This window comes from Nilaparvata lugens, chromosome 7, assembly GCF_014356525.2.
Source record: "Nilaparvata lugens isolate BPH chromosome 7, ASM1435652v1, whole genome shotgun sequence".
Lineage (NCBI taxonomy): Eukaryota > Metazoa > Arthropoda > Insecta > Hemiptera > Delphacidae > Nilaparvata > Nilaparvata lugens.
Genome location: NC_052510.1, coordinates 61,697,328 through 61,711,958, shown reverse-complemented (window position 1 = coordinate 61,711,958; position 14,631 = coordinate 61,697,328). Strand labels below are relative to the sequence as shown.

Genomic DNA, 14,631 nt, shown 5'->3' with positions numbered 1-14,631 from the left:
GTATAATAATCGTATCAGTGAAGATGACCACTGTAACGAATATCACTGAGCGATGATCGATAATCGTTCAACGACTATCGTTCCAGCGCCGCACCAGTGACAACGCGCTTCACTTAGGGCCATTTGCACAGTGTAAGTTTAAGCTAAAGCTTAAACCAAATCTTGAATTTTTTTTGTTTAAACTAAAATTCCGTATGCACAGTATCAGTTTAAACTCTGTATTGAGTTTAAACTGTGGGAAAGTTTAAACCTTCAAAGCAGGAGGTTTAAACCAAATAATTTGGATTAACTTGACATCTGTAAAGATTTGATGGGAAAACAGCTGATAGTAAATTATTTTTCGACGGTTGTTTTTAATGCTTCAGTAGACGATAATAATATTCAAGTTATAGACTAGTAGATCATTATTTGAATGTAAAAATAATTATAATGGAGGAATTGATAGAAGTTTTTAATGCGATTGATAAAGATGACTGCGAAGAAATTTAAAAACTGGGAAAATTGGGCAAAAACGAATGATTTAAATTTCTGAGATGATAGAGAATTTTCTTAACGGTTTTGCTTGAGTAAAGCAACTGCCAATCCAGTATTTGATTAAATGAACCACTTGATAGAAAATAAGACAATTTTTAACAGTGATCTCATACGGTGGTATCAGCTGATGGGGTAGCAGCAGGTGTTGAGGCTGGGGTGGAGGGAGGAATCACCTGCCACAGATGGGACAGTGTGTATCCGTCCCGCAGCGACTCAATGGCCAGTCCCAACTGGCCACAATATACTGGCGGCAAGTCCTGGCCGGCTGCATTTCCACCTGAAAAAATTGGAAAATATTTTCTGAAAAGCTTTATTATTGCCACCTAAAGAAAAATAGGAAAAATATTCCTTGAGAAATAGTAAATTATGGTATAAATAAACTAAAACTCAGTACCCTTTTAAATTATTTTATCACAACATGTTTCGGACATTGAAGCTATTTTCTAGTGATTTGAAATAAATAAATACTGCTGGAAGATTCTTATTTTTGATCATATGTCAGTATATTCATATGATTTTATGAACTAGGACTGTAAATTTTGTATTAGTCCTAGTTCATAAAATGAATATCGTCGGGGACCGAGCTTCGCTCTGGAGTACAAAAGCTTAAACAATTTATTACGAAAGAATAAATTATAATAGCATTCATAGTTCATACAGAAATGTTCTATCTAATCACAGTAAATTGAGATTAATTCCCAGAGGAATGCAAAAATTTCCCTCACAAAGGCTCAGTTGCACAAAAGCCGGTTAAATTTTAATCCTGATTAACTTCACGTGAACCAAATCAGAGAAAAACATTTCAAAAAGATGGATCTACTGGAATTAATCATGATTGAAAATAACCCGGTTTTTTTGCAACCGGCACTAAGTAGCCTACCTTTGATTACAAAGGTTCAACAGCTGTGTCATAATTTTGACACAGTCCCACACACATGAACTCGCTCACTCACTTACATCATCAACAGACGACGAAATAGATATTATCAGCTGTTTTTCCAAGGATGAATAGAAATTATCCTTTTAATCTCCTTCAGCAAGTTTTCCCAGGGATGAGACCTAGTGTAATCGAATAAACCTAATATTATAAACTAATATGTTCTGAATTCCGTGTGAATCGTTAGAACCGTTTTCGAGATCCGGTGAAATACAAACATATAAACATCTAAACATATAAACAGAAATTGCTCGTTTAATAGTATAGGATATGAATATACTAACTTATGATCAAAAATAAGAATCTTCCAGCAGTATTTATGTATTTCAAATCACGTGAAAATGGTTTTAATGTCCGAAACATGTTGTGATAAAATAATTTAAAAGGGTACTGAGATGTATATCCTTATTTTATTTATATTAAAAGTAGCCCTAAAGAAAAAAGACAATAAATTATGATAGACTAGTTTCATTCAAAATCAAAAATTCATAAAAATAAATTAATATTTTCTGAGTTGCCACCACACAATACAGCAGTTTTAGAAGTTTTCTCTGGTTTCCACCTAAAAGAATAGGAAACATAAAGTATTTCTTGATAAATTGTAAATTATGGCAGTTTCATTCAAAAATTGAAAGACCTAAAAATGAATTCTAAAGAGCCAAGCCACATGAAGCGTTTTTCCAGGCGTTTTCAGATGAGCCGGCAAGGCTGAAATTTGTCGTTTGGTCAGTCGACTGATTGCTTACAGAGAGGAAACTCCGTAAGTTAAACATGATCGCCTGAATACTCACTAGAGATTAGAGAATACTGGCCGGTTCAGAAGGGAAACTTCGCCGCCGTTGCATCCCTACCTCTGTATGCCTTCTTAGTTGTGCATGTCCCTCCCAAGTCCAAAGTAATTTTGTACGGAGTACAGTAGACCAAATTTCTATGGTCTGTCTAGAGATACCAGATAGAGTTTTTATAAGGTAAAATATTTTTTCGTGAGATTACCTGAGCTTTCATTCGCCTCCTCCAGATCATGACCTGTAGCGCCTGCATGCGATGTCTCTCTCTCAAGTCCTTTATCACTTTTCTGGCCTCCTCCAAACTCCCCACCTCCTCCCCACTCGCCTCCTCAGCTGTCTCGTCCCCTGCACTGGAACAAACACACAAAACTAATTCAAAAATCATATAAATCGACTAAACAAATACATATAAAACCACTTCTATAATAATAAATAGAATACAATAGATGTTATACAAAATGAAGAATATCTGTGAAGATAGCATGCAAACGATGGGATGAAATGAATTGAATGGACAGAATTTAGAGGTAAGTGGAGATATATAGAGGCTTAAGAGAAGAGAGAGAGAGAGAGAGAGAGAGAGAGAGAGAGAGAGATTGATTGATTGATTATTATATGCCATTATTAGGGCGGAGTTGGGACTCTTGGTCCTCTCTACCACACAACCCTTTACAATAGAAGAAGAATTCACATAGAAAACATAGAGTGAGAGAGAGAGACACGATTCGATTATGATTAATGATTCGATTAGATTGGAGTTCTTTATGTATGTTACAATGTTACAATATTTACTGGCTTATACACTAATTTACATTGAAGATATTATAGCTAATTATTCAACGAATTCTACGAAGTGTGAAAAATTATTATTAATAATGACAAAGATAATCATTAAATGCAATCTGAATATCGATAATATAATACTGTGATGTAATAATATAAATTTATTATAATCTACATTTTGTCTTATGTATCTTGTAATTTGACGAAATAAAATAATGTTCTATTCTACAAATCGACAGTGATCAAACAAATAATTGTCGATTCTCTGAAAGGGGGGGATTGATTGATTGATTGAGTACTTTATTTATGTAGATTACAATATATACTGGCTTATACACTTGTATACAATAGCTTACAATACAGCAAAGTTATAGATGAATTTACATAATATAGACTAAGAAAATAACTATTGAACTGTATATTATATGAAAAAGCAATTTGTAATATAATACTATAGATAATAATCATATTGTTATGCATCTACATAATTGGCGGAGCTTTGGACATATCAATGTCCATTCTTTGGGAAGAATATTAAAAATATCCCCACTAACTCTCTACAAAACGTTATTTCTTTATTTAACTAAGGATTTATTTATTAATGGAAATATTGTAAAAGTTTTAATCAATATGATATTGAAGAGAAAAAACAAAAAATTGATAGAGTAAAATAATTATATAGGTAGATAAGATCAAATAATTGATTAATAAAATGAAGTAGGCTGAAGTAGATCAGGGTTATCAAATTTCAGTAATATACAGCAGTATGCAGTGGAGAGAGATAGATAGATAGATTTTATTTTACAATTGTTACTAGGCTTGTCGCCTATGGTAACATGGTTACAAAATTACAGTGTTTTACAAATTATATTAAATGATAACACAGCTTCATAACATGATTTTATTACATTCTCATAATAATACATAGATAATAATTCTATATAACTCTAAAATAATAAATAGAAAATGTAAGATACATAATAATACATACAATCAACGAAAATAAGATGCCATTAGGTATTTTGATTTACAAGTATTAGTAGGTGTCAATCAAACGCTCCAATACTCCAGAAAAACGAGCAAAATAATATTGTTAGGAGAGAGAGAGAGAGAGAGAGAGAGAGAGAGAGAGAGAGAGAGAGAGAGAGAGAGAGAGAGAGAGAGAGAATAGAATAGAATAGCTGCCTGTATTTTTACCTAGGAGGCGCGGTTAGGGCGCAGCCGGCCCTCTCTTACACTCAACCCTCGAGAGAGAGACGAGTGATAATGATGAGGGAGCATATAATTGAAGGGAATTGGGTTTGCAATTTGGACAGGCAGCCCTCACTCAGTCAGTTCTATTAGGAAATCAGTTGGGGCTTGTTGTGCTGGCATTGGGGGCTTTGACTCCCTGTTAATGTTTAATGGATAACTGATTGAGTTCTCCAGCTGTTACTACATACTCTGGAACTGTTACACACTGGAACTGTTATAATACTGGAACTGTTATTTGCTAAAAATTTAAAGCTGAGATTTCCTGGAACCTCCACACATTGGTTGCTAGAGGATAGCATAAATATAGATCAAAGGTAGATAAAGATATCCACAGATATCTGATAAGATATCTACATAGGTAGCAAAAGATAGCATTGATTTATATCTTATGGTATAGGTCGTTTATGTTCCAAATTTTAAGCCGATTTTTTGTTCGTTTATGTCCCATATTTTAAGCCGATTTCTTGTTAACTCAAGACGATTACTATCGACAACTGTGTATTATCAGAGACAAAATAATAATCTAAGTATCTTTTCTCAATAGTACAGAGGGAAAACGTATTATTAATGTTTTGTTGGGGTGAGAGTGTAAGAACAGTGAGAGAGACTACCAGCGTTACATAGCTTCACCAAAAGAAACCACTTGGACATTCGGCTTGATTTAACAGTGAAATTTGAAACATGAACGCCCTATACCATGATATATAACTTCTTATGCTATCTATATTTTCTCCAGTCTACATCGTAGAACTATTCCTATACCCTGGAACTGTTTGTGTTTGTTTTATTCGAGGATAACAAAAAGATGAAATTTTCTTATCAAGAGTTGAAAAGCTCAGACAGAAACCTCAGTCCATACCACGGAACCACAAAGCCGAACTTGTCACAGTCTTGTCGAGATTCAAATCAGAGAAGAAGAAGGAGAAGAAGAAAAAGTAGAAGAAAAGACAGGAAAAGAAGACGACAGGAGAACAAGAAGACAGGATAAGAAGAAGAAGAAGAAGAAGAAGAAGAAGAAGAAGAAGAAGAAGAAGAAGAAGAAGAAGAAGAAGAAGAAGAAGAAGAAGAAGAAGAAGAAGAAGAAGAAGAAGAAGAGAAGAAGAAGAAGAAGAAAAAGAAGAAGAAGAAGAAAAAAGAAGAAGAAGAAGAAGAAGAAGAAGAGAAGAAGAAGAAGAAGAAGAAAAAGAAGAAGAAGAAGAAGAAGAAGAAGAAGAATGAAGAGGAGAAAAATAAGAGCTTCTCCAATGTCAAAGTGCGATTAATTCGAAAGACAGCGTTGGATGTCTTTCGTGATCCCGAGTTCGAACCTTTGAAATACAGTTGTTTGAAACTCCGACCGTCCGTGTCGTAATCTCCATGCTATGGCAAGAAATAGCAGCCACCAATACTGTCTGACTACTGTTTCTTGCAATGACACAGCAAATAGAGGACTGCCAGGGAGCGAAAACTGATGAATATGCAAATTTGGGCCCTAAATACCCAAAGAAACTTGCTGTTGGTTTCGTCTCCTCTATACAATGTCAGGCTTCGTCTCCTCTTTACCCCTATACAATGACAGTACACTTGGAAATTACAGCAATGGTTGTTGAATGGAAGCCGTATATCTAATAAGGAATGCTGCTGATAATTCAAAGTGAATGTCAAAGCTTTATTAGTAGCCCTTAACAAGAAATTGGGAAAATCTTCACTAATACATTCTCCCAAATTTGGTAAAACTCCACCTTAAAAACTTGAAAATTCATCAAAATCAATCAGATTTCCTTCGACCTCGATAAACTTTAGCCAGATTTCAAACAACTCACTAACGAACTTGTTCTATAACGAGCAATTCAAATCACCGGACATTTATTCATGACATTTGGACATAATTAAACCAATCAAAATCAAGAAAAAGCACACAAATTACGGTACTCGACTAGAGCAGTCGTCAAGGTCACCTGATTGGTTCAACGACCTTGACATACTTTTTTTATCCGCTCCAATTTAACGGTAACAATGTGGACACACACGAGATTGTTCTCTACTCATTTCAAACTGTCATCATTTATTTAATGGGAGTCATTGATGTTATTTATGAGAAATACTGACAGTTTAAACTTAATCTCGTGGTAGAGACGTAGGTAGTTGACTGGCAATTTTCATGCGCAATTTTAACCTGCTATTGTTATAAAAACAGACTCACTTTTCTGTGGAGTAATTTCTTCCACGGAAAGTAAAATATTCATGAATATTCCATAATGTGGTTCACCTTATAATGGCAGTGGATGAAGATAGAAGAATAGCGATGCCGATTCTCTGCATTAATTAATTATAATTATACACTGTCAAAAACATAATTGTCATCGTTGTGGACCTAGAAAAAGAAAGTACCACCGGCTTTGTCGAATGATAGACAAGGATAGCAAAACCAAAGTTGATCAAATACTGTCATTATAACGTGGACCTCACTGTGTAAATTTTGAATATTCTAGTGTAAAATATAGTGAATACTAAATAGACCCCTTTCAAGAGGAAATACTATTTTTCATAACTCCTTATAGTTCTGTGAACAGTAGACCTCACGCAGTTTATCTCATTCACATGTATCTGATGTCACCTGTTCTAGTTGATTCAGTTGAATCATAATTTATTCTTAAAAACTATTATTTGTTTTGAATATTCTAGTGTAAAATATAGTAAATACTAAATAGACCCCTTCAAGAGGAATACTATTTTTTATAACTCCTTATAGGGAATAACTGTACTGTTTTACATCCACTATACTAGTTGTTCTGTGAACAGTAGACCTCACGCAGTTTATCTCATTCACATGTATCTGATGTCACCTGTTCTAGTTGATTCAGTTGAATCATAATTTATTCTTAAAAACTATTATTTGTTTTGAATATTCTAGTGTAAAATATAGTAAATACTAAATAGACCCCTTTCAAGAGGAAATACTATTTTTTATAACTCCTTATAGGGAATAACTGTAGGTTTTGCATCCACTATACTAGTTGTTCTGTGAACAGTAGACCTCACGCAGTTTATCTCATTCACATGTATCTGATGTCACCTGTTCTAGTTGATTCAGTTGAATCATAATTTATTCTTAAAAACTATTATTGTTTTGAATATTCTAGTGTAAAATATAGTAAATACTAAATAGACCCCTTTCAAGAGGAAATACTATTTTTTATAACTCCTTATAGGGAATAACTGTACTGTTTTACATCCACTATACTAGTTGTTCTGTGAACAGTAGACCTCACGCAGTTTATCTCATTCACATGTATCTGATGTCACCTGTTCTAGTTGATTCAGTTGAATCATAATTTATTCTTAAAAACTATTATTGTTTTGAATATTCTAGTGTAAAATATAGTAAATACTAAATAGACCCCTTTCAAGAGGAAATACTATTTTTTATAACTCCTTATAGGGAATAACTGTACTGTTTTTGCATCCACTATACTAGTTGTTCTGTGAACAGTAGACCTCACGCAGTTTATCTCATTCACATGTATCTGATGTCACCTGTTCTAGTTGATTCAGTTGAATCATAATTTACTCTTGAAAACTATTATTTGTTTTCTCCAAGATGAAAAACTCACTTATGTTAATAAACTCAGTTCACATGTATCCCATACGATAATTTATCCAGTTCCGTGATAATCTTTCCATCTGATAAAAATATTCCTCAACAATTTTAAAATTAATTGTTTTCAATCAAGAATATTATAATTTCTTGAGCACTACTTAGTTCATTTAAAAAAGTTTATCAAATAGTAGATTTTCATAGTTAAGATTCAATATTTTGTTAATTAATTACATTTCTACATTGTTATAAAACGATCTGGCATCGTTGTGGAGCTGGTAAAGGATAGCGCTATCTGCTTTGTTGAATGATAGACAAGGATAACAACACCAATTTTAATCAAATACTGCCATTATAACGTGGACCTCACAATATTGATAAACTGAATGAATCATAATTTATTCTTAAAAACTATTATTGTTTTGAATATTCTAGTGTAAAATATAGTAAATACTAAATAGACCCCTTTCAAGAGGAAATACTATTTTTTATAACTCCTTATAGGGAATAACTGTACTGTTTTTGCATCCACTACTAGTTGTTCTGTGAACAGTAGACCTCACGCAGTTTATCTCATTCACATGTATCTGATGTCACCTGTTCTAGTGTGATTCAGTTGAATCATAATTTATTCTTAAAAACTATTATTTGTTTTGAATATTCTAGTGTAAAATATAGTAAATACTAATAGACCCCTTTCAAGAGGAAATACTATTTTTTATAACTCCTTATAGGGAATAACTGTACTGTTTTTACATCCACTATACTAGTTGTTCTGTGAACAGTAGACCTCACGCAGTTTATCTCATTCACATGTATCTGATGTCACCTGTTCTAGTTGATTCAGTTGAATCATAATTTATTCTTAAAAACTATTATTTGTTTTGAATATTCTAGTGTAAAATATAGTAAATACTAAATAGACCCCTTTCAAGAGGAAATACTATTTTTTATAACTCCTTATAGGGAATAACTGTACTGTTTTTGCATCCACTATACTAGTTGTTCTGTGAACAGTAGACCTCACGCAGTTTATCTCATTCACATGTATCTGATGTCACCTGTTCTAGTTGATTCAGTTGAATCATAATTTATTCTTAAAAACTATTATTTGTTTTGAATATTCTAGTGTAAAATATAGTAAATACTAAATAGACCCCTTTCAAGAGGAAATACTATTTTTTATAACTCCTTATAGGGAATAACTGTACTGTTTTTGCATCCACTATACTAGTTGTTCTGTGAACAGTAGACCTCACGCAGTTTATCTCATTCACATGTATCTGATGTCACCTGTTCTAGTTGATTCAGTTGAATCATAATTTACTCTTGAAAACTATTATTTGTTTTCTCCAAGATGAAAAACTCACTTATGTTAATAAACTCAGTTCACATGTATCCCATACGATAATTTATCCAGTTCCGTGATAATCTTTCCATCTGATAAAAATATTCCTCAACAATTTTAAAATTAATGTTTTCAATCAAGAATATTATAATTTCTTGAGCACTATTTAGTTCATTTAAAAATCTCATCAAATAGTAGATTTCCATAGTTAAGATTTAATATTTTGTTAATTACATTTCTACATTGTTATAAAACGATCTGGCATCGTTGTGGAGCTGGTAAAGGATAGCGCTATCTGCTTTGTTGAATGATAGACAAGGATAACAACACCAATTTTAATCAAATACTGCCATTATAACGTGGACCTCACAATATTGATAAACTGAATGAATCATACTCGTAGTTCACTACAGACAACAGTGGTGATAAAATAAATGAGACTTAGGCCCGGTTGCATAAAAGCCGGATAAATTTTAACCATGATTAATTTCACGAAAACCAATCAGAGAAGGACTTTTCGATAAGATGGCTTTTCTGATTGGTTCTCGTAGAATATTAATCACGGTTAGAATTTAACCGGCTTTTGTGCTACTGGCACTTAGTATTCCACATTTCAATAATTATCACGTGACCTCTCTATAGTAATGTATTGTATAAATCAGGGGTCTCCAACCTTTTTTATTCAAGGGCCACATTGTTAATTCTTGGGAGGCTTAGAGGGCCAATAACAAGGATGTACATGGAATTTTACTTGTGGATTTAGTTAAAAGGTTTAATATTTAAAGAAAAAATATAAATATTTATAAGTCTATTAATAATTATATTTTTATTACTTATATTAATATTAACGTCATTTTTAATTTCTAAAAAATCAATTATAGATATTAATAAATCTTCCCAATTTGAATGTGGATTTTCAAACTTCTCCTCCTCACGAATTTCATTAGGGGGTGTAAAATTTTCATATTTCCATTAAAATAATATAAGGAGTTTTAAGTAGGTTTAATTAAACACAGGAAGAAACAAACCAATTTATTTGATTTTTAATACAAAGTTCATTTTATCGAGTGTAAAAAGGTCATAAGAGAACTTGACATTGCATGAATTTAGCAAGTTCAAGGTCAAAAATGTGTTTAAATATATATTTTAAAAATAAGTTGCAATAACTCTCGGCGGGCCGGCGCGGGCCGTGGGTTGGAGATCCCCGGTATAAATCATGCTTCACTTTACTAAATCAAAGACTACAGTATTGATGATGAAATAAACGAAACACACTATCCCACATTTCAATTTCCATGATGCATTAATGAATCAGACTTTACATCAGTGTGCATCCTCCGATAAATTGAACAAATCTCACTATTCCACATGCTTTACACTACTTCCAATTTCCCCACCGGTTATTGTCAGCATCTGTTGAATAGACAGCGCACTAGAATATCAAGTTCCCGGCTCACAGTCTGCAAAATAATAATATTCTGATTTTCTGAGTTCGTCCATTTTGTTGCAGCATATTCATTAAAACAGGCCGGAAGTTCATCTTTTCGCTTCCGTCCTGGTTGCGCTTGCGCGTGAGCGAGTGAGAGCGCAGCTTTTCAACTCAACTTCATCATCATCATGATTTTCATCATTAACTTCACCATCATCATCAAATTTTCGTCCACCTTTGTTCGTAACTTTCTTATCTTACGTGCAATTTCAAAAGTTTCCATAATTAAATACTGCATCGGGGTGTCTTGTTGAAAATGGTGGAAATATGAGATGTTGAGCTTGTAATGAAGGGGACGTCTCTGTTTTAATTACAAGGCTTTGACAAGATCTACAGAGAAATTCAGGTTGTGAAGTCAGCATCTGATGAACGTTAGTTTGTTATCCTTGTCTGACATTAGACAAAGCAGATAATTCTATACTTCTCCACCTCTCCACTGTCGCCAAATTGTGTGTTTGCTATGAAGAAATGTAATAAACTAACAAAATATCCAATATCTAAATATTATAATAAAGGAAAGAACTGGCTTATACATGTATGGGATAGGAAATTCACGAATGACGCATCATCACGTCTGAACTACTGGACTGATTACCGGTAACTTTGCATATGTATTATTCGTAATCAACCTAGGATAGGCCTAATTCAATTCTTCAAGATTTCATTACGTCAAGTTTTAAAATTTAGCACGGGGCTCCTGCTAGTCAATAATAAAAATGTTTTATTAAATCATGAAAAGTTAAATAAACTGTATTTTCTCGACGGATAAATAAATTATATTTTTTCTACAACTGCGCGTAAAGAAAGAATTTACATACTCAATTCTCCTCGTAAAACAGCTTATTTCTGAGGAGAATCTACTTTTTCGCTCGCTAACCACCTGCGCATGCGCAGTAGATTTTCTTTACGCTACCTAATCAGCTGATGATAAGCAGCTCGCCAAAAGACAAACCACTCTCGGTCAGATCTTAACCTAAAAAGTCGGTAATTGTACCGATTCTACAGCCATGATGGATATCAGTGTAGACGAATTATTATAAAATCCGCCAGATATAAGTGATTTAACAGGTTTGTGCAGTTGTAGAAAAAATTTTGTATGTAATTCGCGCGTAATGCTTCTTTATCACTCTTGCAAAATTATCACGCTCCGCTTCGCGTCGCGTGATAACTGTTTTGCGCGAGTGATAAAGTCACGCATTAAGCTCTTAATACATAAATAGCTATTTTGAGGTAGAATTGAACATTACTAACAAAAAACAACAATGAATAACATTAGATCAGACATACCGGGACAGCTATATACTATAGGAGGCGGTGGAAAATTGAAAAGTGGCAACAATGCGTTCCTATCATTTCAACTGACTTTATAATGTCAATCTCAGTGTAGAAATGTAGAAGGTTCTTGTATCTTGCCCAACTCATGAATTGAGAGCATAGAGAAATAATTCAGAGTAATGTGCAGGCTTGTAGACAAGTAAATAACCCTCGCTGATATAGTGTGGAAGTTCCTATAGATTTTTTTTGACTTTTAGAGATGTAAATATGTGGAGATGTCAAAGTTTACTCTCCAATAAATTTGACACTTAAAACTGAAACGAAAAATTGACAACTTTTGTTGTCAAACAACAGCAACTCGTTTTGTACAGAAAATTGACAACTTCTCAGTACCTACAAAACTATTTCTATAGTGAGGTCCACATTATAATGGCAGTGGAGAAAGATAGGAGAACAACGTTGCCGAACCTCTGTCTTGTCAATGCCTTCTACAGATGGTAGCTGATACAGGTTTATTAATGTAATATCAACTATTCATTCTCGTTCAAAATGATCAATTATATTTTATTAAGCAATAAATTATATTTTTCAATAATTTCATAATGAATTCACATAATTAAGATGAAATATTTTGTTAATTATTCATTAATTCTACATTGTTAAAAGACGATCTGGCAAAAGAGCAAAGCGAGAAAGAGATAGCACAATCAACTTTGTTGAATGATAGACAAGAATAGCAATACCATTGCTAATCGAACACTGCCATTATAACGTGGACCTCACTATAGACAAGCAACTTTTTTCTACAAGTAAATTGGCAACTTTTCCGTAGAAAACTATTTTTAGACAACATTCTCCCTACTTTCTATACAAGTACCTACTTTGTTCGGACAAAGCTGAGTTTAGGACATAGCGTTGTTAGGATATAACTTGACCCAAAGACCCTTCAGATCAGTATTAGTGGAATTGAGGAGTAATTTGAAAAGTAACTTGATCTGGTGATGTCTTGGAAGCCATGTAATTTCGAGCTGAACAGATGTCCCTCCTTCCTGTGGTCTAGAATTGCCAACAGTCAGTTCCTGCCAGACAGCTGTTACTTTATCAATCAATACAAGGAGTGTCCAAAAAGGATACACCTATACTTCAACAGCTATGTAAAGACTTGGGTGCCACGAAAATGTATATTTCACATTTCATTAGCTGATAAAAAAATTAATGTTCAAAATTGTACTTAGTCTTTAGAAAGGACTAAGCTAGTATGTTGATAGGTGATATATATATTTATACAAGGGGTTGAGTCTTGCATGCAAATTTTAGTCTCATATTATTCTCTAGAAATTTAAATTGACTTTATTTTTAGACTTTATATTAATTATCCTCTCAAAAATGAACTTAGACTTTATATTATCCTCTCGTCAATACGCTTATTACGTATTGTTACGCTTATTATATCTGTACCAAATCAGTACAAATACAGATATAATCAGCTGATGAAGAGTGGAATGCGCGTTTTCGTGGTTATAGTAAGAAGAAGCAACAGCAACAGCTGATTTTCAGCCAATCGGAGGACATCTTGGACAATCGGAGAGAAAAATGTGACAATACTTGGTGTGAAAACGACTATTAGACCCTTCAAAATGCAATCATTTGTACTTTCATACTTCTCAGTACTCAACCTATTCCAACCATATGACCGAATAGTGTGAGATCATCTATATCCTATACTATTTAACGAGCAACTTCTGTTTATATGTTTAGATGATTGTATTTCACCGGATCTCGAAAACGGCTCTAACGGTTCTCACAAAATTCAGAACATAGTAGGTTTATAATATAAAGATTCGATTACACAAGGTCTCATCCCTGGGAAAACTCGCTGAAGGACATTAAAAGGATAATTATTATTCATCCTTGGAAAAACGGCTGATAATATTTATTTCGTCGTCTATTGGTGATGGAAGTGAGTGAGCTAGTTCATGTGTGTGGGACTGTGTCAAAATTATGACTCAGCTGTTGAACTTTTGTAATCATTCAATCAGGCAGGTACTTAGTGCCGGTTGCAAATAAGCCGGGTTATTTTCTATCCTGATTAATTCCAGTAGATCCATCTTTTTGAAATGATCTTCTCTGATTTGGTTCACGTGAAGTTAATCAGGATTAAAATTTAACCGGATTTTGTGCAACTGGACCTTTGTGAGGGAAATTCTTGCATTCCTCTGGGAATTAATATCAATTTACTGTGATTAGATAGAACATTTCTGTATGAATGTTATTATAATTTCTTCTTTCGTAATAAATGTTTCATGCTTTTGTACTCCAGAGCGAAGCTCGGTCCCCGATATTACTCTAATAAAGGAAAGAACTGGATTATACACGTACGGGATAGTAAAATTATGTTTGACGCATTATCACGTCTGAACTACTGGACTGATTAACTTGGAATGTTGCATATGCAGTAGATTCTTAATTAACCGAGGATGGCTATAGGACTATTTTACATTCTTCAACATTTTATTACGCCAATTTTTCAGTATGTCAACTTTGGAGTAGGGATGGGTATCGAAAGACAAAACATCGATGTTTTGAACATCGATGTTTTTTTCACCTTAACATCGATAAGTGAAAAACATCGAACAGTAAACATCG

General features: G+C 33.5%; 1 protein-coding gene across 1 annotated transcript in view; it reads right to left on the bottom strand.

Annotated features, from left to right (window-relative positions):
* The window catches only part of LOC120352241, a 149,625-nt gene that overhangs the window by 2,182 nt on the left and 132,812 nt on the right, over nt 1-14,631 (bottom strand). Inside the window, exons 2-3 of the mRNA XM_039432004.1 lie at nt 2,465-2,609; nt 708-811 (exon numbers count right to left, since the gene is read on the bottom strand). Of these exons, the coding sequence (XP_039287938.1) occupies nt 708-811; nt 2,465-2,609 (249 nt within the window). The remainder of the gene's footprint in view (nt 1-707; nt 812-2,464; nt 2,610-14,631) is intronic.